This window comes from Erinaceus europaeus, chromosome 3, assembly GCF_950295315.1.
Source record: "Erinaceus europaeus chromosome 3, mEriEur2.1, whole genome shotgun sequence".
Classification (NCBI taxonomy): domain Eukaryota; kingdom Metazoa; phylum Chordata; class Mammalia; order Eulipotyphla; family Erinaceidae; genus Erinaceus; species Erinaceus europaeus.
In genome coordinates, this window is record NC_080164.1 from 103,329,914 (window position 1) to 103,356,559 (window position 26,646).

General features: G+C 41.1%; 1 protein-coding gene across 4 annotated transcripts in view; it reads right to left on the minus strand.

Annotated features, from left to right (window-relative positions):
- The window catches only part of CTNNA2 (catenin alpha 2), a 1,425,261-nt gene that overhangs the window by 1,073,277 nt on the left and 325,338 nt on the right, over nt 1–26,646 (minus strand). For all 4 annotated transcript variants that reach the window (XM_060187717.1, XM_060187715.1, XM_007531774.3 and 1 more), the window contains one exon: nt 7,840–8,006. In XM_060187717.1, coding sequence (XP_060043700.1) covers nt 7,840–8,006 — 167 coding nt within the window. The remainder of the gene's footprint in view (nt 1–7,839; nt 8,007–26,646) is intronic.

The following is a 26,646-nucleotide window of genomic DNA, read 5'->3' on the forward strand; positions in this document are numbered from 1 at the left end:
AACTTCCAAAATTAAATAAAGAGGAACTAGATAACATGAACAAGCCCATCACAACTAATGAAATTGAAACAGTTATCAAAAACCTTCCCAAGAATAAAAGTCCTGGACCAGATGGTTTTACAAATGAATTCTACAAACCCTTCAAAGAAGAACTAACACCTCTACCTTTGAAAGTCTTCCAGAAGATTGAAGAGATTGAAATACTCCCTTCCAGCTTCTATGAAGCCAACATCACTTAGATAAAAAAAGCAGACAGGGACACAACCAAAAAAGAAAACTGCAGACCAATATCTCTGATGAACATAGATGCTAAAATACTGAACAAAATTCTAGGCCACTGGATACAGCAGTATATTAAAAATACTGTTCATCATGACCAAGTATGGTTTATCCCAGGGTACAAGGGTGGTTTAATATCGTAAATCAATCAATGTGATCCACCACATCAACAAAAGCAAGACCAAAAACCACATGCTCATATCAATAGATGCAGAGAAAGCCTTTGACAAAATACAACATCCCTTTATGATGAAAACACTACAAAAAATGGGAATAGATGGAAAATTCCTCAATATAGTGGAGTCTATATATATAGCAAACCTACAGCCAACATCATACTCAATGGTGACAAACGGGAAGCATTTCCCTTCAGATCAGGTACTAGACAGGGCTGCCCACTATCACAATTAGTATTCAAAATAATGTTGGAACTTCTTGCCATAGCAATCAGGCAGATGCAAGGAATCAAAGTCACACAGATTGGAAGAGAAGAAGTCAAACTCTCCCTATCTTCAGAAGACGTGATAGTATACATAGAAAAACCTAAGGAATCCAGCAAGAAGCTTTTGGAAATCATCAGGCAATACAGTAAGGTGTCAGGCTACAAAATTAACATTCAAAAGTCAGTGGCATTCCTCTATGCAAACACTAAGTTAGAAGAAGTGGAAATCCAGAAATCAATTCCTTTTCCTATAGCAACAACACCAAAAAAATATCTAGGAATAAACCTAACGAAAGAAGTGAAAGACTTCTTTGCTGAAAATTAGCAGTCACTACTCAAGGAAATCAAAAAGGCCCAAAGAAGTGGAAAGACATTCCATGTTCATGGATTGGAAGAATTAACATCATCAAAATGAACATACTATCCAGAGCCATATACAAATTTAATGCTATCCCCTTCAAGATCCCAACCACCTTTTTTTAGGAGAATAGAACAAATGCTACAAGTGTTTAACTGGAACCAGAAAAGACCTAGAATTGCAAAAAAGCAATCTTGACAAGAAAGAACAAAACTGGAGGCATCACACTCCCAGATCTCAAACTATATTATAGGGCCATTGTCATCAAAACTGCTTGGTACTGGAAGATGAATAGACACACTGACCAGTGGAACAGAACTGAGAGCCCAGAAGTAAGCCCCCACACCTATGGACATCTAATCTTTGACAAAGGTGCCCAGACTATTAAATGGGGAAAGCAGAGTCTCTGCAACGAATGGTGTTGGGAAAAATGGGTTGAAACGCTAAGCGCAGGTGGCGCAAAGCACAAGGACCGGCATAAGGATCCCGGTTTGAACCCCGGCTCCCCACCTGCAGAGGAGTCGCTTCACAGGTGGTGAAGCAGGTCTGCAGGTGTCTATCTTTCTCTCCTCCTCTCTGTTTTCCCCTCCCTCTCTCCATTTCTCTCTGTCCTATCCAACAACAACAACAATAATAACTACAACAATAAAACAACAAGGGCAATAAAATGGAATAAATAAATAAAATAAATATTAAAAAAAAAAAAGAAAAATGGGTTGAAACATGCAGAGAAAGGAAACTGAACCACTATATTTCTCCAAATACAAAAGTAAATTCTAAGTGGACCAAGGACTTGGATGTTAGACCAGAAACTATCAGATACTTAGGGGAAAATATTGGCAGAACTCTTTTCCGCATAAATTTTAAAGACATCTTCAATGAAACAAATCCAATTACAAAGAAGACTAAGACAAGCATAAACCAATGGGATTACATCAAATTAAAAAGCTTCCGCACAGCAAAAGAAACCACTACCCAAACCAAGAGGCCCCTCAAAGAATGGGAGAAGATCTTTACATGCCATACATCAGACAAGAGTTTAATAACCAAAATACATAGACAGCTTGCCAAACTCAACAAGAAAACTAATAACCCCATCCAAAAATGGGGAGAGGACATGGACAGAATATTCACCATAGAAGAGATCCAAAAAGCTGAGAAACACATGAAAAAATGTTCCATGTCTTTGATCATCAGAGAAATGCAAATAAAGACAACAGTGAGATACCACTTCACTCCTGTGAGAATGTCATACATCAGAAAAGGTAACAACAGCAAATGCTGGAGAGGTTGTGAGGTCAAAGAACCCCTCCTGCACTGCTGGTGGGGATGTAAATTGGTCCAACCTTTGTGGAGAACAGTCTGGAAAACAACACTCAGAAAGCTAGAAATGGACCTACCCTATGATCCTGCAATTCCTCTCCTGGAGATATATCCTAAGGAACCCAATACACCCATCCAAAAAGATCTGTGTACACATATGTTCTTAGCAGCACAATTTATAATAGCCTAAACTTGGAAGCAACCCAGGTGTCCAACAGATATATATATATATATATATACAACTGAGCAATAAAAAATGGTGACTTCACCATTTTCCCATTTTCAGCCCATCTTGGATGAACCTTGAAAAATTCATGTTAAGTGAAATAAGTCAGAAACAGAAGAATGAATATGGAATGATCTCACTCTCAGGCAGAAGTTGAAAAGCAAGATCAGAAGAGAAAACACAAGAAGAACCTGAAGTGGAATTGGCATATTGTGCCAAAGTAAAAGACTGTGGGGTGGGTGGGTGGGGAGAATACAGGTCCAAAAAGGATGACAGATGACCTAGTGGGGGTTGTATTGTTATGTGGAAAACTGAGAAATGTGATGCATCTACAAACTATTGTATTTACTGTCAACTGTAAAACATTAATTCCCCAATAGAGAAATTTTAAAAAAATGGCAATAAAAAAAAAGCTTAGATGATCATTTCTTACCTAGAACCTCAAAGTAAACACTGATCCTTTCACCATGAATTAAGCACAAATGGATGATGTTTATAACTAACACATGTTGGTTTAAAAGAGGACTGGTGCAATGGAATAGAAATATGGGGCCAGTGGTCTGGGAGGTGACACAGTGGATAAAGCACTGGACTCTCTCAAGCATGATGTCTTGAGTTCAATCCCCAGAGTGATGTCTGTTTCTTTCTCATTAATGAATTAAAAAAAAGAAATATGTGTCCAGTTGTTGTTAACATTAAGTATATACATACACAAACACACACATACACACTGAGAGAGAGAGAGAGAGAGAGAGAGAGAGAGAGAGAGAGAAACTTCTTTTTTCCTCCAGGTTTTCCTCTTTTTCTTCACTGAGGCTAGTTGCCTGCATTAGGAATCCACTAATCCTGCGGCCACTTTTTCAGTTTTTTTATTAGCACAGAGAGAAATTGAGAGGGGATGGGAATATAAAGAGGGAGATAGATAGATAGATAGATAGATAGATAGATAGATAGACAGACAGACAGATAGATATTACTACCCTGCAGTGGGGGGGGGGGGTCCTCAAACCAGGATCCTGTGCAGGTTCTTGTGTTTCACACTACTTGCGTTTAACCAGTGAGCCACCACCCAACCCCCTAATGCTATATTTTATTTTTAGGGGGCTAACTAACCCTGAGATACGGAATTGACAGAAGTGAACCCAATCTGGAACACTGGCAGTGTTTCAACTGTCTGTCATGACAAAAACTGTAATTCCACAGTTGTTCCACCAGATAGCAATGTTCTACCACTACTGTTTAAGACAGACGTTAGGCTCTTAGAACAAATGTATGGTTTTGTCTACACATCATTTTCAATTTTACTACTGGCAGGACTATTTAAAATTACTGAGTTGACCTTTCCATGATTTTATGGTAAATCTCCCCCCCCCCCTTTTTAACTCCCTTTAAGCTGCTGGTCAGGAAAAGAATACAATTGACTCCATTTATAACAGACTACAGTGATATTATCAGCAGACAGCACTAGTCAAAACAGGTGAACTCAGAGGCAGGATTACTGGCAGCATCTAGTCCTATCCTCCACATTGTGTGCTAGTTTCTGGGAGCACTCTGGATAGTTCAGGAAGAACACTGAACCTGTAATCCCTCCCAGGAGGCACTGGACAGGTTCTTTCTGCAGCTCAGAAAAGAGCAACTGGTGGGATGTAGCACAAATTACTTTAGGTTCAGCTCAATATATCCCCACACACACATACACACCTTACGTAGAGTGCCTGTCTGGAGGAGAAATGGATCTCTCCTCAGTGATGCTTTTGAAGCCTAAGTCAACTCTAAACCTTTTTCTCCAGCAGTTGAAAACTGTATCATGTTCATAGCCTAAAAGGCACATATAAGATCAGGGGAACTAGAGGCCTTTAAGTAGGTACTGCTGCCTTTGGTGGTTTCAGGGGATCTGACAGGGACTCAAAACTTACTTTGCAACAGATAATCACTTCACAGGAATCTTCCCCACTGAAACCTGCCCACTGTGTCAGAGATCATTTACCAGGTAGTGTGCCTGTCCTGCCACATGCACAGCTTAGGTTCAAGCCCCACTATCTCATGGGAGGTGCTACCATGATAACAGAGATTTAGGTGTTATAGTTCTAGCCTGCTTTTCTCTCCCTCTCCCTCCTCCCTCTCTCTTTATCTCTCCCTCTTTCTCCTCTCCCTTTCTCTCTTCCTCCCTCTCTTTCTTCTCTCCATCTCTCCCTATCTCTCTTCTCTCTCTCCCTCTCTGTCTCCCTCTTTTCTTTCCCTCCCTCTTCTCTATTATCGTCTTTTCTCTCTCCACCCCCTCTATTTCTATCTCCCTCCTTTCCCTCCCTCTCCTCTCCTCTCCTCTTCTCCTCCTCCACCTTCTCCTCTTAGTCTCCTGTGGGACTATGATAAATATGAATAGATATGGGCCCCGAGTCAGATCAATGGGGTAAACAGTTCATTGTATTTATAGGCTCTCCCCATATTTGGGAGCTAGTCTCTGCCCTAATCCAGCTTTAACATCATCTTCCCAGACAATACTTTCAGCCCACCTGCATGTAAGCTATTGGGCTCAGGAAAAAATCAGTAAAGTCATGGGCCCCATAGAACATACCTAAAATAGACTTCCTAGCTTCTTCCTACACAAAGACCCCTACTTTTATCTGCTCTATTCCTCCATTTGGGTTCCTACTTGTTGAATAATCTGATGTTTATCTTACCACCTTTCAGGCACCAAGCTTCAGACACTACTATAATGCCATGCTGACTTCCTTAGGCAGACAACCTCACCAGTATGTCCTGGAACCTCACCTCTCTGGAGCCCCTCCCTCCCCACTAGGAAAATATAGATAGAAGCTAGGTGTATAAATTGACCTGCCAATGTCCATGGCCAGAGGAGAAACAATTACAGAAGCCAGAATTTCCACCTTCCGAAACCCATAAAGAATTTTCGTCAATCCTTCACCCTCATTACTCAGGTGAGACCTTTCCTTTCATAGTATACTCTAATTCCATTCCAGGAGGTTTACTTCCTAACAAAGTCCAAAAACCTAGATACAGACCAGGTCCCATAAGATAGAGCATATGTTCACATGTATCCATAAATTAGGGCAAAATATATACCTGAAAGCAAAAATACACAATAGTCTGTAGTGAGTCAGTATCAAGTTCATAATGAAATAGTGTCTACTTAGACTTAGATACCCTCCTCACCTACTTCCTATTACAGTTCCCTCACTAACTCCAAGGTTAACCTTAGCAAAGCAAAGACTGCAAAAGCTGAATAAGGGCAAGAAACTGGTATACTTTAACAATGACTCTTTCTTTAGTCACTATCAGGCCACCCTATCAGCTAAGGCCCTATTGAGGGAGTCCTGAGATTCTCAAATAGTCATGATAGGCCTAGACCTCCAATAAATCCCTCTCTCCATTGTTACTGGTCATTTCTATCAGGAACAACATAATAGACCCCTTTGTGTGCCTCAGAGGAATTTGCCCTCAACCTGGATCAACAATGGTAGAGAATGTTCCATCCTCCTTTCAGAGGATGGACAACATACTCCACACGGTACCCCAGGAAGATGGGTCAATATTGGGGCAGCCTAGAATATTCCTACTCAAGACCACAGAATGTGAGCTCAGATTTAGAGGGATGCAGAGATCATATAAGTTCCTAAGCTGATTACGGGTCCCGGATCACATCTAATGGATGAGATTTACAGTCAACAATACTTATACCCCTTTCCCATATTTGAGAGCTACTCTCTTCCCTGATCCAGCTTTCTGGTCTTTTTTCCAGCCATGACTCATCTCCCCAGACAGTAACTTGAATCCACCTGCATATCAGATTTCAGGCTCAGGGAAAAAAAAAAAAAACTAGTATAGACACAGGCCCTTTGGAATATAACTAAAATATGCCTACTAGCTATCTACAAAACAGAGATTCCCCCCCCCCCACCCCCCAAACTCTTCATCTGCACTATTCCAGCCTTTAGCTCCATGATTGGTCAACAATTTGTTTGGCTTTGTATGTTAACCCTCTTTTCAACCACCAGGTTCCAGATGCTAGCATGATGCCAACCAGACTTCCCTGGACAGACAACCCCACCAATATGTCCTGGAGCTCCGATTCCCCAAAGCCCTTCCCCACTAGGGAAAGAGAGAGACAGGCTGGGAGTATGGATCAACCTATCAACGCCCCTGTTCAGTGGCGAAACAATTATAGAAGCCAGACCTTCCACCTTTTGCATCTCACAATGACCTTGAGTCCATACTCCCAGAAGGTTAAAGAATAAGAAAGCTATCAGGGGAGGGGATGGGATACAGAGTTCTGGTGGTGGGAATTGTGTGGAATTGTACCCCCCCTTATCCTATGGTTTAGTCAGTGTTTCCTTTTTATAAATAAAAAAAATTAATAAAAAAAAGAATTTTAGTCCATACTCCCAAAGTGATAAAGAATAGGGAAGCTTCCAGCATAGTATATACAATCTTATATATATAGTATTATAGTATATATTGTATATATAGTACAGTACATAGAGTGTATACAATCTTGTTAATCATTATTAAATCACTAATATGTTATTTATTTCTTTAAAGGCGCTTTACAGGTTGGTGGACTTCATGCAGCAAGTATGAACTTAGTTACAAAACACAGGGGTTTTTTACAGGAAGACAATGTGAAACAAAAAGCCTGTGTATCATTAGAAAAATAAGAGGCAGGTGCTGTGAACAATATTTACTCAACACATAAACCATATTCATTTAGCTGTCTGCCCAGAGAGGCTGCATCCCTACTGGACCATCTCAGCCTAACTCTCCAGGCAGGGTCACCATGGTTACCTGGTAGAGTGCACATGTTACAGTGTGCAAGGACCTGGGTTTGAGCCCACAGCCCTCACCTGCTGGGGGAAGGCTTTGTGAGTGATGAAGCAGTGTTGCAGGTGTCTCTCTATCATTTCCTCTCTCTTATCTCCGCATTCCTTCACAATTTCCGGCTATCTTTATCCAATAAATAAATAAAGTTTTTAAAAAAGAGTAACAGGATAGGAGGGGTCTGACTTTTTTTTATGCCTTTTGGAATACACTATTGTACATAATTTGAGTATCAAATAAAAAAAAGAAAAAAACTTGGGTCTTCCCACCTAAATGACGAGAGATCATTCATAGAGTTCATTGTTACACTGTGTATGGTCAGTGAGTTATGTTAATCTTGGTCAACCAACTCAGAGTAAGTTTTGATATACATACGATTTTCAGATGAGCTAAGAGTCTCATGACGTCTGCCATGTCTGCCAGGATGAGCAGGCGAGTCACAGCTGACAGCAAAGCCCTGGCTGCCCGCACCATTGTGCCGCGCTTCACAGAGGAGCAGGGGTCATCTGCGAACTCGGAGGAGGCAATGCGCATGGTCTCGCCTGGAAGACAAACGCAGGCAGGAGTGTGGGTAGGTGGGAGATCAAGGGGTCGGTGACCACAGAGCTGTGTGCAAGGACAATCACTGTGCTTCTTGCAGCACTATCAAAACCACATGGTACTTGTGTCACCACCATCACTGAAGATCCCTTCAAGTCAAATACATCAGTGAACATGGACTGGTGCACTGGACAACAATGGGGGCAGTAATTTCACACTTCAATGCTTTTTTACTTCAATGAAGAATACTTTTAGTTACATGTATTTAATTGCTAAGATAAATGCTGTTTGACCTTAATCATCCTCACTCTTCATTTTCATTGGAACCAGTGATATTTAGGAGGGACAAAAATTAACTGTCCCAGGGGCCAGTGATGGTGCAACTGGTTGAGTGCACATGTGACAATGCACAAGGACCTGGGTTCAAGCCCCTGGTCCCTACCTGCAGGGGGAAAGCTTCAGGAGTGTTAAAGCAGGTCTACATGTATCTCTGTTTCTCTCCCTCCTTATGTCCCTCTTCCTCTTGATTTCTAACTGTCTCTATCCAATAAATAATAATAATAAAAAATTAACTGTCCCATAGAGAAATGAAACATATTAACCTCACCTCCTTAAAACTATAATCTTAACTGAGCCACTGAGAAAATTAAAATCTATAGAGCTATCTCACCTCTCACCTCTTTGGTGGAGGTGCAGTCAATTCTGTTGTCTGACAAAGTCCAAGCAGGCTGGGACTGCCTGCAAAGCAGGAAGTCCTGGACCAAACTGAAGCTATTCATCCTTTTGTTTTAAATTACATTGGTAGTTTGAGGACTTATTTGCTATATTGGACATATACAAATATTACCTGAGGACAATAAAAAGAGATCCCCAGGGGAAGTACATAGTAACAACAATTATGGCAGTGGGAGTAACAAGACTAAAAATGGCCTAGGAGCAGAAGCTGCTGCACTCATTTAAAAGGCTTACAGAAGAAGAGCTATTTGTCACCCCTGCAGCTCTTTAATTAGCTAGACTCAGACCAAAAGCCAGAACTATGGGTGGCTTATAGAACAAGTGGCAGCCTGTGGTTTCCACTTAAATATAAAAAGGCCCTATTGCTTACCCTCACCACAGACTGCCTGCTTCCACTTACAGGTATCTATGAAGAATATAGAGGTTGTATAGTTAAGTAGTTAACATTAAGGGTAAATGGATAGAAGTTAGAAAACTTTCATATGGGTAAAAGTTAGTAAACTCTCATATATACAAAGGTTAGTCAGAAGAGAGCCCCCATGGTGTGTGCTTACTTTACAGCAGAATATTTCTTCAGAAAGACCGTTTACTAGATATTATAAAAAAATTGGTATGAATGATCTAGTTAGACCCATCCAAGAATGGGTTAAGAAGAAAGACTATTAGATTGAGTTCCAGAAAAGATATGCTGACCCAACACAGATGGTCTAAACAGAGAAGTAGTCAAGAAAAGACCACAACCAAGGCCACACAGATTATAATAACAAAAGGGGAGGACAGGCTGCCTCAGACCAAGGGAACTTTCAAGGAAACATACCTAAAATGATAATAATGTCTAAAGTTATTTTTGCTGTTAGTGAAAATCTTATATGATGTTAACCGTATCCAGTAAAAAATTACATAAAAATAAATCTCTACAGAGAGTAAGCAGAGATGTCTCCCTCCTTCATTTGAACTTGCAGACGTGTGGCTCACTTCATTCGCACCGACTCCTCTCATCCTTAAGGATACCCTAGTAACCTGCTGAGGCCGGACCCCAGCACCTTTTTAATAATTGGCTAGAAATGTATTTAACAAAGTAAAAAAAACTTGTAAAATAATTGACACAACAAATATTCACCTCTATCAGACTCTTTCATGTATTCTGTAGTCACAAAGGACACTAAGAAGCCCTTGGTATTGGGGATTCACAGTCTGCTGAGAAAACATGTAGATTCATCCTTATATCAATAATAGAGTGATTGAGTTCCACATAAGATATATGACTAAGACTGTAGGCAAAGGAGAGGGGGAGGTGATTCACACATTTATTGTGAAGTAGGGGAGATGTTGTCAACTTCTGAGGCAGGATATGTGGGGGAGAAATTGAGGAAGAATGTAAGGACAAAAGATAGGAAAGAGGAAGGTCAGAAGGAACTTCAGCTGATTAGAATAAAGATTAGGTAAGTAAAAATAGATAAGTAAAAATCAACTCTCATAAAGAAATCAGAAGGAATGTGTTTGACTGCAATTGCAATCACAAAGAGCTAACTGCTAGAAATTTACTTTTGTAAACTGCTTCTTCTTTGCTTGCTTGACCCTCCATGTAGATACTCTGCCAACATCCTACAAGAACTCTAGAAGACTGTGTCCTTTTGGAGAGATCTGAAAGTTCCTCTTTGTTGACTCCATTGGCTCTGAGACTTGAACCTGCAACATTTTGATGGGCTTTGGAGAACTAAGAGGTCCCCACACAATATGGAAAGAGAAATGAGGCAGCATTAACACTACTTGTATCTCTAAACCTGCAGCTGTGCAGCAAGAGTGGGGAGAGGTAGTGACGTAAAACGCCACAGTGAGAAAACGGTATCAGGAAGAGATAATAGTATTGGACACAGGACAAGAATTGAACTATATCTTCACTAGGGTGGAAATTGATATCAACACATTGTTATTTTAACCATGTTACATAAACTGAAAGAGAAAATGTTGAGGTCAAAAATTAAAGGAAGTGCCTGGGGGAACACAAACACTGTGACACCACATGATGCCCAGGCATACCTGTGTACTTGCAGGAAGGAAACTGCTGCATAGAAAATGGGAGTGGTGACAGGTATGGATGTGCCTTAGAAAGGAGGTGAAGGTGGGACTGGGAATTTATAAACATATGCTGGACATGTGGGTGTGGCAGGAGTGATCTCTCCCACTCACTCTATCTCTGTCTCTCTCAGCATAACACATGAATGTTCTCAATTTTCCTGAGTAAAGTTTAAAATTCCTGAAAATCATGCTTTCAATTCTTTGTTGGGTTTATATGTGATGAACCTTTAAACATATGGGGAACAAACTTGGGTAACCCCCCCAATAAAGAAAGATTAGGGGAAAGAAACTAATCAACAGAACAAATCCTACTATGGTATGTCAGAGCAACACAAGGGCCTGGAACAGAAAAAGGAACAGAACACCAATGACAAGAAGGGAAAATTGTAAAATCTGATGTAAGATAAAGCATACATGTAGAACAGAGAAGACAAAAAGAGCAGAGAAAGTAGAGTTGAAGATGATGCTGTCACATCCCAAAGGGTAATAGCAGGTTTGCACAATGGCACCCAGGAGTAGAAAGTAAAAGAAAGTCACTAATTAGGATGAGTCTCCTCTAATCTCAGTGAAGTGGAATTCTATAAGGAGTAGAGAAGACCTAGAGACAACAAAATAGAATACCAGTGAGCAGAGTGTTTGTAAGGTCATAAAAGTTTTCAGTTCTCAGCCACAGATTTTTTTTTTCAAGAACAGGAACTACTCCCTGGCCTTATCCAACTTTCTACCCCTTTTTCTTTACTCTGACACCATTCTCTCAAACAATATTCTTATCCAACCTCAGGCTAACTACCTCAGGCTAACTACCATAGTTGTGTTGCCCCCAGGAACATGTCTAAAATGTACTTCCGAGTTTTCTTCTACCCTAAAACCTCTAATTTCATCTGCTCTGATCCTACTTTCTGGTTCCTGTTCATTAACCATCTTGTCTCAACTTAGGTCATGCCACCTTCCAGCAAGTTACAGATGCTACCATGATTCCATCCTGACTTCTCTAGGCAGATGACCTCACCAATGTGTCCTGGACCCTCACATGTCCAGAGCTCTGGCCCAGTGGGGAGAGATAGAAACAGGCTGTGGATATGGATCAACTTGTCAACACCCATGCTCAGCTAAAAAGCAATTACAGAAGTCAGAACTCCTACCTTCTGCACCCCCAAAATAAACTTGATCCATAATCCCAGAGGGGGAGAAATGATAGGATGAAGATAAGAGGGCTCTGTACTCTAGCTCCATCAGCACCCAGAGAGAGAGAAGGAAAAGGAGAGGGACATAGAGGTAGTTTTGTTGTCATGAGTGGCTTGGAGGGGAAGAGAGGATTGAATCAAAAAAAAAAGGGGCAACTATGTATAAATGTGGACAGACAGTTATAGAGATGATGGTTGGCCCATGTCTACAACCTTAGGGGAACTGTGGTGGATTGCAGTTGGAAGAGTGAAGATTCAGAACTCTGTGGAAATGATGTGGGGATTCAAACCCCTATGGACATGTAATTCTGTAACATAAAAATAAAATAAAATAAAAAAGTTTTCAGTTCTTAACAGCCATGATACAATTAATGTAAAAGAATTTATTCAATATTTTGTTTATAGAAGTGATTGTTCTCATCTATTAATCATAGTTAAGCTCATTTAAATAATACCAATTATATCACTGAAATGTGTGTATCCTTAAAAATTTTTTTCCCTCCAGGGTTATTGCTGGGCTCAGTGCCTGCACCATTAATCCACTGTTCCTGGAGGCCATTTTCCCCCCTTTTGTTGCCCTTGTTGTTGTAGCCTCCTTGTGGTTATTATTATTACCATTGTTGATGTTGTTCATTGTTGGATAGGACAGAGAGAAATGGAGAGAGGAGGGTAAGACAGAGAGGAGGAGAGAAAGATAAACACTTGAAGACCTGCCCCACCGCCTGTGAAGCCACTCCCCTGAAGGTGGGGAGCCGGGGGCTTGAACCGGGATCCTTAGGCCAGTCCCTGCAATTTGCACCACATGCGCTTAACCCACTGCACCACTGCCCAACACCCATATATCCTTAAATTTATCCTAAGATACAAGTCAGCACTATAAAACAATAACAAAAGCAGGTGTGATATATTACACCAAATCAAAGGACTTTGGAGAATGAAGACAAAGGCTGAAGCTCATGCCCTGAGGGCCCCACCCTTTCCCAGAAGACCAGGAGCCTAGGACCTTTCTTTTTTTCTCTCTGTCTCTCCTCTCTCTCTCTCTCTCTCTCTCTCTCTCTCTTTCCCTCCCCCCTCCCCCTCCCCCTCTCCCTATCACTCTCTCTCCTACATGACTCCACAGCTTGTAGTTTTTGTAGTTCTTCTTTTCTGTCCTTACTTTCTCCCCCAATAAATATTCACATTCTCCCTGAAACATGACTGGCTCTCTTGTGATTCTTCCATATAGAAGTCATTCTAGATGGTCACATCAAAAGTGTATTTGGAGACTCAACTTCCTGGTTATGGGAAATAAAAACAAGAGTAAATTAATGAGATTATAAAAAACTACAAAGCTTCTGCACATCAAAAGCAAACTATATGGAGTTGAGTGTTAGTGCAGGTGGTGCAAAGTGGAAGGACCTGCATAAGGATCCCAGTTGGAACCCCTGGCTCCCCACCCACAAAGGAATCACTTCACAGGCTGTGAAGCAGGTCTACAGGTGTCTGTCTTTCTCTCCCCCTTTCTATCTTCCCCTCCTCTCTCAATTTCCCTCCTTGCCCTATTCAACAACGACATCAATAACAACAATAAGAACTACAACAATAAAAAAGGGTAATAAAAGTGAATAAATAAATAAATAAATAAATAAAGCAAACTATACAAGGATAATCAGGCAGCTGAGTAAATGGGAGAAGATATTTGCACATCACTCATCAGAGGAGCAACTGATAGCAAACATCTATACAGAATTGATACAGATCTACAAAAGAAGCAAAAATAAGCTAATAAAAATTGGGTCAAAGAACTAAACAGTTTTCTAAAGAAGAAATGCATATGCCTCACAGACACAATAAGAAATTTTCCACTTCACTTATCATTAGAGATGTAAATTTAAACTATGCTGAAATACCATCTTATACCTGAGAGAGTGACTGACATCAACAAACCAGGAAGTGAAGATGTTGGAGAGGTTGTGGAGAAAAGGGAAGTCTGCTGCATTGCTGGTGGAAATGCAGACTGGTACAGCCCTTTTGGAAGGCTGCATGGTGAGTCCTTAAATGAAAATAGATGTACCTCATAATCCAGCAATACCACTCTTCAGCATTTATCCAGTTGACATTTAAGCACTAATTAGAAAGGACGTATGCACAACTATGTTCATAGGTGCATTATTCACAAAAGCCCAAAAGTGGAAGTAACCTAAATAATCAGATGACTAGCTAAATAAGTTATGGTAATACTGTTTTGCAATAAAAAGGTGACATTGTGTCCTTTGGGACAAAATGGTTGGAATTGGAGGCAATTATGCTTAGCAAAATAAGTAAAGAGATGAAAGACAACTACCAGATGGTTCACTCATGTGGAATCTAAAGATTCGATTTACATGAACTTGCCAAAACCAAACAAGAAATCCAAACAAAACAGAAGCAAGCAAACTATAAGACTGCTAAGAACTGTGATGGTTATCTTTGTGAGATGGTAGGGCAGGTATATGGAAATTTGGTGATGGGTGTGGTGTGGAACTATAAATGGTGCTCTTACAATCTTTTAACACAATTTTAATAACAATTTTTAATGAAATAAAATTTAAAAAAAACTAGAAGTCTGTCTAGAGCACCACTGGGGGAGTTGGGGAGTGGCCCCAGTTAGCTGTTCCCTCTTCCCTTTACAAAGCCATTAACCCTCCAATAAAATGATCAAAAAAACAAAACACAGTAACTCATACCATTTACAGGTGGACAGAACTCTACTGGAGTTTGTCAGTATTACAGATAATTAAACTCAATAATACTTTTACTATTTGGGAAATGTGTATCTACATGAAAATACGTTGTATCTTTTTTTTTTTTTTTTTTTTGCCTCCAGGGTTATCTCTGAGGCTAGGTGTTAGCACTATGGATCCACTCCTCCTGGAGGCTATTTTTCCCATTTTGTTGCCCTCATTGTGGTGGTTATTGTTACTGTTGTTATAGTTGTTATTGTTAGATAGGGCAGAGAGAAATCGAGAGAGGAGGGGAAGACAGAGAGGAAAGACACCTGCAGATCTGCTTCACTGTTTGCTAAGCAGACACCCCTGCAAGTGTAGAGCTGGGGACTCAAACCGGGATCCTTTTGCTGGTCCTTGTACTTTGGGCCATGTGTGCTTAACCCACTGTACTACCACCCAGCCTCCACACTGTACTTTTTGATTTTTGATAAGAGAAAACAGTTGGGGGACACAAGTGGTCGAGGAGATTGTCCCCCCTCCCCCATGAAAAGAGGGAACAGGCATGCAGGTGTATGGTTTCTGAATACTGTATTAGACGTGCAAAATAAAGCTAAGAGAAAGACTGGGGGATGGGATTCCCAAGGGTCTTTGGACCCAGAGACCCAGACTAAACCCAGGGCCAGTTACCAGGGCTAAAGGCCCCTCATCGTTCAAAATGCACTGTATTATATCACATTGGAACTCACTTTTCATTGGCCTGATGGAGTAAACTTCTCCCCCTTCATATAGTGCAAAAGGAAAAAGGGGAACCCTTTGCCAATTGAAACACTGTTTCACATGTCAGTACTCAGTGAGAACAAAATAAGCCACTGTGCATCCTAGTTCCACCTGTGCAAAACCTAATGGAAACAATGTATGTCCTCCAGGACCCTGTGTCCTGAATTCTTCCTCAACAAAACATCTATAAGTATGTTATATTGTGTTAGATGCAGTAGTTTTAAAGTTTTAAGTATAGTTGCTTTTCTGCTTATAGTGTGAGATGGAAAATTCCTTATCCTTTCCCCTAGAAAAACAGAACCTAATCTGTAAGCCACCAGTTGTTTACCAAGACCCTGCATACAGGCAAGGCTTATCAGGACCTTTGCACAAGGAGGCTGTTTACCAGAAGGCTGAAGCTGATTGCGGGAGGATGTGGTGACCCTACCTGGCAAGGTTCTATTGGTTGTGTGGTTTTGCAATGTTTGAAATTAGCCTGCGCTTTACTTTGAGTGGATCACGCTTTTTGCTGGGTTTAAAATGATTGGATTCCACGTTTTCTATAGAATGTTATTGGATATAGGTTGATAAGGTGATGTGTTCCCCCTCCCTGAGTGTATTCAGAAATTCTATAAATTGTGTGGTTTGAGCCCTGTTCGGGGTCGAGCTGGTGGACTGCTGTCAGTCACCACTCAGCCCGGATTCGAATTCGTGAATAAACATCTTTTGCTTCCTTGCAGTGGATGGTGGTTTGATTTTTGCTCACTAACATATTGTCTGCCAGTTAGTCTTCATGCATAGACACAGTTTCACACACACACACACACACACACACACACACACACACACACACACTAAAAAGTCCTAGTCATACAGGCATAGTGACAATTTTTCAAGAAGTATTGTCTTAGAGAACTAAAATGATCTTTAAGGTGGAGGTGAAGCAGAAAATAGATTAATTAATTACTTAATGTAACCTGCACTCATATTTCCCTGATGTCTGATGACAAATGGGGGCAATTGTAGCTTCCCTCCACCCCCACTGGCTTAAGCAGAACAGCACTAGGGGGCATCCCTTGAGATAAGAGCTGTTAAGGAAGCCAGCACCAGGGGGAGGGGCAATTCCAGCCCAAGATAAGTTTCTTATCCTCTTTTGCCTATTTGCTTAGCATCTAAAATAACACATTGATTTTTGACACATCCCTGTAAAAGTTCTTTCATCTTGTCCTGCTACTTTGGAATGAAAATGTAACCATGATGTAAGCTGTTGAAAAATGCTATTTAAACCTGTGCTGTTCCTTTGTTCAGGGCAGAGAAACTTTCTGAAGAGATTACTTTCTCTTGCCCACTAGGTATAATAAAACTCCTCTATTTTCATCATTAATTTTGGTTTAAGTTTTGTGTTTGGGTATAATTTCTGCAACAGACTTAGACAGAAGATGCACACTTGAGTGGTCCAGCATCATCACAGGTGTACAGAAACCCCCTCTGCAAGCCAGGACTTACAGACAAGCATCTGTTTGGTGGAGCAATGAAACCTACCTATCCCACTCAGTGCAGTGCAGTTAAAAAGAATATCCCATCCCAATGTGAGTATAATGAAATACCAAAATTATCACAGGGAAATCTGAACATATTTCTACATGGCATTGATGGAATTGATTGATTGATTCAAGGGAAGGGACGATTTATATACATAGAAAACAATGGAGTTATAAAGCTGTCCCAAACTTTGCAGGTTAAATTGATTGACCCTGGTGGCCAAAGGGAGCTAGCTACCTACCTAGCCAGGTAGGCTGACTGCTTACTCTGAGAACAAAGGGCTCTAAGAGAAAAGTCCAGTTGCCTGCCTCCCAGCATGTGGAGGAAGCTTGACTAATCAAATGGTTTTCACATTTAAATGCTCACACAGGGGGTCAGTCAAAGGACATTGCCTCTGAATACTGATTCTTTGGTGAACAGCTCTGCTTCTCTGTCAGTGGCTGTTGTGGCCATCACTGTAGAGCTCTCAGCTCCAAATAATCAACAGGGGTCCACAGAGACACCCTGTAGAGAAGATGGCCAAGAAAAAAGGAGAGGCACATTAGTGAGTGGAAATCTCCATTAGCAAAAGGAAATCTAACACTAATTTACAGATTATCCTAACACAAAAGATGATGTAATTCAATTTAAATTAAACTAGAAGCTCTGCCTAAGCATATAGAAATTGTAAAAGGCAGTAGCATTGAAATTCCCTTTTTATGCAGTTGTTTGTTAAGTGCTTTTAGTATGAGTTGCTTGTAGTATGAGGTGTAAAATTCCTTGCCTCTTCCCCCTTGAATAAGCAGGACCTAATCAGTTAAGGCCACCCATTGTTCAAAGGACCCTGCCTGATGACAAGCCTTATCAGGATCTTATCAGTAAAGGCCACCCATTGTTCGAAGGACCCTACATGGGGATAAGCCTTATCAGGACCTTTGAACTGACTTTGTGGTATGCAGCCCACCGGATGGGTGGTCATAGCAGATGGCAGGGGGATGTGGCGACCCTGCCTGGTTGAATTCTATTGGTTGTGTGATCTTACTATATTTGAAACTAGCCCGCGCTTTGCTTTGAATGGATCATGCTTTTGCTAAGTTTGAAATGATTGGATCTTGTGTTTGCTATAGCCTGTTATTGGATGTAGGTTGATAAGGTGATGTGCTCCCCCTCCCTGAGTGTAGTCTGAATTCCTATAAATTGTATTGTTTGAGCCCTGTTCGGGGTCAAGTTTGGTAGACTAACACCAGTCACCATCTCGGCCCGGATTGCAATTCGTTAATAAACATCTTTGCTTCCTTACAGTGGATGGTGGTTTGATTTATGCTCGCTAACATTTGGAGGCCCCAGCGAGATCCCTCAGACGGGTATTCCTGAGGACACCCCATCCTGGGTCCGGACCCTCGGAGGCCTTGGAAGTCCTGCCCGGCGCCGGTAAGTCAGGCCTGAATTTTGTATGGTACCATTTCTTTTCTAGCGCTGTGTCTCCGGAGAACCAGTGAGTCAAGCTTGATTTTTGTGTGAGTCCCCGCGGGGCCTGGGGGTCTGTGGATTGCGGGACGCCGCGTTAGAATCCCAGACCGCAGCACTGGGGAGTGACGACTCCCAGGCTGCTGGGGTAAGGACCTGAAACAGGGTTCACCCGGGACCTGAAACAGGGTCCACGTAAGGATCTGGAAAAGGGTCCTCTTCCGAACTGTCTCTCGTGGCCACTCTGTGTTTGTCTCTTTTACTCTCCTCTCTTTGGCAATTCGCGAAAAGGCTGAGCCTATTAGTGCAATTGAGGGGGTCTGGCCGGAGCTACTCTCCGGTGACTCCTGAAGGCCTAACTAGCAACATTCCTTAGTAGCGGCGGCCGGAATGGTAATTGCCCAATCTTGACTGAGTGAGTGATCTGCTGCATGCGTTGTGTGTGTGTGTGTGTGTGAATGCCGCATGCCTCACGGCCTTAAGGCTACGGGGCCTGAGTGGGCCCTAACCTGCGTGTCCGTGGAGTCGTTTCAGCTAAACGGGGATTCTCAACTTAGTTGAGACCAGGGCCGGGGATTATACGGCTACCCTTAAAGCTAAGACTCCTTAAGGTCCCGAGAGGGGCTCGGCCAGGCGGGCACAGTTGAGTGTCTGATGTCCTTCGGATGTCAGTTCCATTTTCCCCACTAACTATCCGTCTTGTCGGCCTTGTAGTCTTAGCTGGTTGTCTCTTCGTTTGTCTCCTTCCCTTATTTTGTGTTATGGTACCACAGGAGGTTAAAGGTTAAAATTTTTTTTTAGAAAAACTGGAGTCTCCATTAATAAAAACTTCTTGCAACCTAAAAAGGGAAGAAGGTCCCAAGTGGACACCCTTTGGGTTGATAGGGAAAAACTGTGTGAGAATGAGAAAACGGTGTGCCAGCTGGCTGTAAGAAAAGTATAAAAAGAACCCGTGAAATCTGGGGTGTTAGGTATTGTCTGGACATTTGTTAAGCGCGCTTGTCTGTCTGTGTGTGTCTTGTCTGTTTGTCAGTCTGTGTTTCGTGTTCACTTACTTCCACTTTGCAGGAATGGGCCAGGCGGCATCTGCCCCACTGGACCTGGTTACTCATAGCTTGGGGGTAGGAGTGCATAAATATAAACTCATGACTTTTTGTTCCTCAGAGAGGCTCACCTTCGATGTAAGATGTGTTTCTGTGCTTTTTTGTGTCCCTGTGTCTTTTTGGTCAACATTAAGAAATCATCTCAGAGCGACGGGACCAGATTTGGTTCCGGCCTGAAGTTGCCAGCTGAATTTTGCCTTGTCTTTGTCTCTCTTTTAAGCCTGAGTAGCAGAATCATGTCCTCAGGCTAGTCCAGGCAGGACCCTGAGGGTGCCACCCTGCCCTCACAGGAGTCAGGAGGGCTGGTCACAGCAGGGGCCTGGAGCCGGGCCAGGCAGCAGCTCTAGTGCAGGGGCGACACCCCGCCCTGCCTCGGTGTGGCTGTGACCTGGGACGGGTCCATGGGTGCAGATGGGTGATAGTGCTAGCATGTGTGTGGCTTTACCCATGCCCCCGGAGCTGACTGGAACTGTCTAAAAACTGTCCTTGGTCCTCTTGGGCTCCTCGTGGAGAGAAGCTGAAAGAATTTGTTTCTTCCTCTTTGTTTATTTAGGGCTAGTTAAGGTTGTCCTAGGAGCTATTGGATAAAAGAAAAATCTTAGTATATAAATGTGAGATGTTTCATCTTGAAAAATTGTGTGAGTGCAGATCTAAATTTGTGTTTGACCAGGTATAGTGCTAAGATGTGTCTGTACTGGTTAAAAGCTGCTCTTTTCCCCTAAGCAATCAGCCCAGATATATAAATGATAAAAAGGTGGCTATGAGATGTCTTACATGTTTATATGTGTGTTTTAGGTTTGTTTTTGTGGCCTAAAAATGTTAATCTTAAGGCTAAAAGTGTAAGTAACTTTAAAGCTGCATTCTTATCAAAGTTCTTTAGAGTTTTCAATACAGTTCTTATGTGGTAATATAAGGGTAAAAATTCATTTGCTAAGACAGCTAAAGATTTAAAGTCTTGAGTATTTAATGTGACAATTCATCTTCTCCAAATTGATATGCAAATGATCTATTTTATAGATATTGGTCCACAGCAAATTTGGCATTTGTCTGACATTGAAAATGCTTTGAGAAGTCACTAGTATGTGTTAACTCTCTTAAGTAATTAGAGTTTGTTTAAAGTTTAAAGAAAAATTTAGTTAAACTGAATTTGGTTTAGAGATCCTGGTTATGGAAATTGCTACAGGAGGTTAAAAAAATAACTTTTAAATGTATGCTCTTTAAAATTCAAACAGAGTCTCTCAAGTTAGGTATCACACACTGAAGATGTGTCTCTATCTCTTGTGTGAAAAATGGCAGGAAGGTTATTGACATGTAAACGTTTTAAAATACCTTCTCAACTAAAGAAGTAGAACTGGCTTAGGTGAGTGAAAAATAACACAGTGGTTATATTAATGATTTTCTAGCCTGAAGCTTTTGCTCTGGTTTTCCTCTTTATATCTTTCTGCTTTTAAAAATTATCTGGTTTGTTTTAAGACACTGTCAGAGATTTATTCTTGACAAATGGTATTTTTGGTCTGATAGAAGATTTGTTTTGGCAAATCCTGATTTAACAAAATTATTATTTTGAATATTTAAGTTATGAGGTTTATTTTAGCCTTTTAAGTTGCCATATTAGAGTTCTAAGGGGTAAAATCTATTAAGAGTTTTATATCTACACTTATTCATGATAGCTTTGTGATGAGTAAAGATCTTAACAAAAACTGTTTTGATATTGTGCTTAAATTGTCCAAGCAGTTTAAAATAATGCTAAAAAATGGTGATCATTTTATTATGTCAACACATTAGATATTGACTTTATATACTATACTGGTATATCTGTTTGTTAAAAAGACCTTCTAAAATTACATAGAGATGTATAGGCAAATTCTGGTCATTAGATTGTCAGTTTTGGTAAGCTCTTAATCTGGTTTTGTGTATGTCTTACTGGTTACAAATGTAAGAGTACAGCAGTAATACCCCTTCAATCATACTGCCAGGTTCTCTTAGGGGGTCTCCAAGAGGCAGTAAAATGGCCCACAAATTTCTCTAAGGTAAATAGAATGACACTAAATTTGGCCTTTTGTTGCTCAAATCTGCCCCAGGTGTTAAAAAAAAAGTTACAGAAGACAGAAAGATTTTAAAGAAAAGCTGAGAGATTGCTCAGAGGGTTTTTAAGAAGTTGGTAAATGTTTTGACATTAGACTTTGGAAAGAAAGGAAGGAAGGAAGGAAGGAAGAAAGAAAGAAAGAGAAAGTTGGGGCAGTGCCCAGAGGGAAAAGGAAAGTCAGAAAATTGGGGCTAAGGGAAGAGAAAGATCAGTGATGTTGCTGCAAAGAGAAAGGACACTGGAAGAAAGGCTGTTTTATCAACAAGCCATTTAGACTGCTGGTGGATGAACTTAAAGGCATAAGCCGGGGAGTGCTGACCCAAAAACCTTGGGCCATGGCACAGACCCGTTGCCTATTTGTCAAATATTGGACCCTGTAGCTGCTGGATGGACAAAATGCCTGAGGACAATAGCACCTGTGGCACAGCTGGTAAGGAAAGCAGACAAGCCATCACTGGGGCAAGTCCAATGCCCACCTAACCTGCTACCAAGTTCTGTTCCTAGACCAGCCATGAGTGAAATTCAGTGCTGCCACCGGCCTGAACCCTGCCACCCTGATGTTGGAGACGGATCCTGAGGCTCCCTACAAAAGCATGACTGCCAAGAGGTATGCCTTTGCTACATGGCGTGTGCATGGAGCATGTGGGGAGAGAAGATTCCTGACTCCCACCGGGAAGATGATCCAGCAAAAAGAACCTACTGGAGGCCGCATGGACCCTGCAAGAAGCAGCCGTGACCCATTGTTCCGGACATCAGAAAAGAAACTAGAGGGCAGATGAAACCACTTGTGCAGCTACACAACAAGCAGAGCCAGCCTTGACATTGATTCTACTAGGCTCCCTGCTTCCAAAGGACCCTGGATACAGTAAGGAGAAATAAGATGGGCAAGAGATTAGGACTAGAGACTAAATAGATTTTACAGAAGTAAAATCAGAGACTTTGGGGTATAAGTACTTGCTGATATTTATAGACACATTTTCAAGTTGGGTAGAGATTTAACCAATAAAGTCTGAGGGGGCATAGATGGTGAGCAAGAAAATTTTAGATAAAACAGTGCCCAGGTGGAGAGTTCCCTCTCACCATTGGTTCTGGTAAGCAGACATTCACTGTTTTTGTGTCTCGGTTAGTGGCCAGAGAAATGGGAACAAATTGGAAATTTCATTATGCTAACGAGTCCCATATCCCTGGGCAGGTAGAGAGATAAATTAGACCTTAAAGGAGACTTTAACTAAATTAACCCTTGAAACTGGCAGGGGATGGGTATCGCTCCTGGCTCAGGCCCTTCTGAGAGTACACTGTCTCCCATTGTAAACAAACTGTCTCCCTTTGAAATGGTTTTTGGCAGACTGCTGCTGTCATGATCTGTGATGCTCTTGTCTCTGATCTATCCCACAACTGTTACCAAGTTCTTACAGATCTCCAGCCTATATTGCAGGACAATTAGAATGTGGTGCTACAAGCCTTTGGGAAGGACCCTGTCACCTGCTGCCTGCTCCACAAGGCACACCCAGTGAGAAAGACCTTATATTGTGATCCTGAGTACACCAACTGCTGCAAAGGTTGCCGGAAAGTGGCACTAGATTCATCACATTCCTTTGAAGAGGACAGTTGCTGATCCCACTGACCCAAAAGAAAAAAAGATGAAGATGAATCAAAGATTTGATTCTCGGCTAAGACAAGTGGGGAATGTAAAAGGCAGTAGCATTGAAATTCCCTTTTTATGCAGTTGTTTGTTAAGTGCTTTTAGTATGAGTTGCTTGTAGTATGAGGTGTAAAATTCCTTGCCTCTTCCCCCTTGAATAAGCAGGACCTAATCAGTTAAGGCCACCCATTGTTCAAAGGACCCTGCCTGATGACAAGCCTTATCAGGATCTTATCAGTAAAGGCCACCCATTGTTCGAAGGACCCTACATGGGGATAAGCCTTATCAGGACCTTTGAACTGACTTTGTGGTATGCAGCCCACCGGATGGGTGGTCATAGCAGATGGCAGGGGGATGTGGCGACCCTGCCTGGTTGAATTCTATTGGTTGTGTGATCTTACTATATTTGAAACTAGCCCGCGCTTTGCTTTGAATGGATCATGCTTTTGCTAAGTTTGAAATGATTGGATCTTGTGTTTGCTATAGCCTGTTATTGGATGTAGGTTGATAAGGTGATGTGCTCCCCCTCCCTGAGTGTAGTCTGAATTCCTATAAATTGTATTGTTTGAGCCCTGTTCGGGGTCAAGTTTGGTAGACTAACACCAGTCACCATCTCGGCCCGGATTGCAATTCGTTAATAAACATCTTTGCTTCCTTACAGTGGATGGTGGTTTGATTTATGCTCGCTAACAGAAATGATTTCCCATTATTAAAAAATCCAAAGGAAATGCAATCTCAAGATAGCCTCATAATCTAAACACCTGTAGTGTCACTACTCATACCTGTAATAACTGAATGGAGTCAGTTATGGAAGAGTTCTTGCCTAAGATAAAAAACAAAACAAACAAACAAAACTGGTAAGTTGTAGAGCTAGTCTTCAAAGCCTACACTCTTAGCAGTGGGTATATATATCAGAGGAGATATAGCACTGAGCCTTGCCCCAATGCCATGGAGGCATGTGCTACAATCTGGGTCATACCTACAAAAAAGCAGGCATGTTCCCAGGTAAGCTATCTTCCCAGCCTTAACAAGTGTTTTAAAAAAGTTTTAAAGGGTTGAATGGTGGCGCACCCTGTAGTTCACACATGCTACCATACACATATACCCATATTTGAGTACCTACTTCCAACTGGAATTGAGTAACTTCATGAGCAGTAAAGTAATGCTATAGTAGGTCTGTCTGTCTGTCTGTCTATCTATCTATCTATCTATCTATCTATCATCTATGAAAAAAGTAAATCAAAATAAAAATGGCCACTGAGGGTGGTGGAACTGTACAAGCACCTACCCCCAGCAATAACTCTGGTGGGAATAACATAACTATATATATCTCTAAATTCTTCTTACAGTTATAAATAGTCTAAATATCTCTATTTGAACCTATAAATTAAAGACTTATACACTATATTATTCAGTTAGCAGAATATTATAAGGAATAAAGCAGAGAAGAAAAAAAAGTTTGCAGTCAACTTAGCCAGCAAAAAAAGAAAAAAGAAAGAAAGGAGACAGGGTGTTAAGGGAAGGTGGAAAAAAGGGAGGCACTAAACAAGATATGTTTCCAACTACCCCCTCGGTTCCAACTTCCCTTACTGTTTCAATTCTGATTTATGGCAGCTATACCCTGTATATATCTGACTCTTCACCTTTTTCCCCCAAATTGTGAGTTCAGTTAGAAGAGGGCTCATGGAAGGCAATCAGAGCACTGCTGCAATGCTCACTTTATCATATGTCAGAACAGTGATTCAAACCCGGGTTCCCACCTCCAAGGATGAATATACTTGTGGGTGTCTCTAAAACAACCCCCTCAACTTTTCTCTGTCTCTACTGGAAATAAAATTAAAATATAGGAACCATAATTGTAGCAGTTTGATTTTTTTTAGTCGTATAACCTCAGACATACATGACAAAATATATACAGTCAATAAGTAGGGAGAGACAGTGAAGACTTAATTGCTACCATACATTTTGAGGAATAATAAGCTGATGCTGACTTAAAGGAGAAAAAACAAAAGCAATGTTGAAAACCAAAAATTTCACAATGTTGGATTTGAAGTCAGAATGTAGTACTGAATGAGTTATGCCTTGAGGACAGCAGGTGCTCCAAGGAGTAGTTCTTCTGTCATGTCTCCTTTGTTTGGTTCACATAAGTTTTTACCATCATTAAGGTTCAAGTCTTAAAAATATTTTGGAAAGACTGGCCAGGTAGATCAGCTAGGAGTGTGCCTGCTTTGCCCTATCCAGCCCTCACCTCACTGGGGGAGGTTTCAGTGCTACAGTTTTTTCTTTGCTCTCTGTATCTCTTTCTTTTCTTTTTCTTTCTTTTTTTAATTTTACTCATGTTTAAAAAAAACTCTACTATCTTTATTTATTGGATAGACAGACAGAAATCAAGAAGGAAGGGGGTGGTAGAGAGAGAAAGAGATAGAAAGACACCTGCAGCCCTACTTCACTGGCAAAGCTTTCTCCCAACCAGGGACTTGAACCCAGGTCCTTACATATTGTAACATGTGCACTCAACCATGTGTACCACCACCCAGCCCCTCTGTCTCTCTATCTGGAAAACAAAACAAAAATGGTGCAGAGCAGTAAAGCCTGAGTGGTAATTAAAAAAATAAAATAAATTTGAGAAAATATTCAAAAGAACTTTTGACATAAAACAGGTATTTTGTCCTAGGGTGATTATGACTCAAATCTATGATTAGGGAAGAAGTCAGCAATCAAAATGTTTTCTGAAGCCTAAGGGAGAAGTCAGGTATTTTTCTCAAGAAAAAATATGCATTAAGTTAAGCTACCACTTGCAGACCCTCTCAGTTGTAGCACTGGACATTTATCTTAATGATAGCCACAGTTTAGACCTGTCTGTGATCAAAAACATGTTAATTTCTGTGCACTAAATTCATGAAGAAAAGTCTAGAGTGCTTATATTTATTACTGTAATGTGGTGCCAGGGATGAGCACTGGGTGTGGTGCTTTACTGCTCAGTGATTGCCTAAGTCTGATGTATCAAATTATATTTTGATAAAAGGGAGGGAGAGAGAGAGAGAGAGAATAAAACACTCTTCCACCACCCATGGATGCCACCCGTTTTTATCTTTGTTGCTCTCATTTGGAGCCAAGAATTGAACTCAGGACTTCATTTTTGGGAAGCACTCTAATATCTGAGTTGCTTCCCCAGTACATACATACATACATAAATACATACATAGATTTATCATTTTTATCACTCTATCATCTATCTATCATTATTATTTTTTTTAAATATTTATTTATTCCCTTTTGTTGCCCTTGTTGCTTTATTGTTGTAGTTATTGTTATTGTTGCTGATGTCATTGTTGTTTATAGGACAGAGAGAAATGAAGAGAGGAGGCTTGTGAAGCAACTC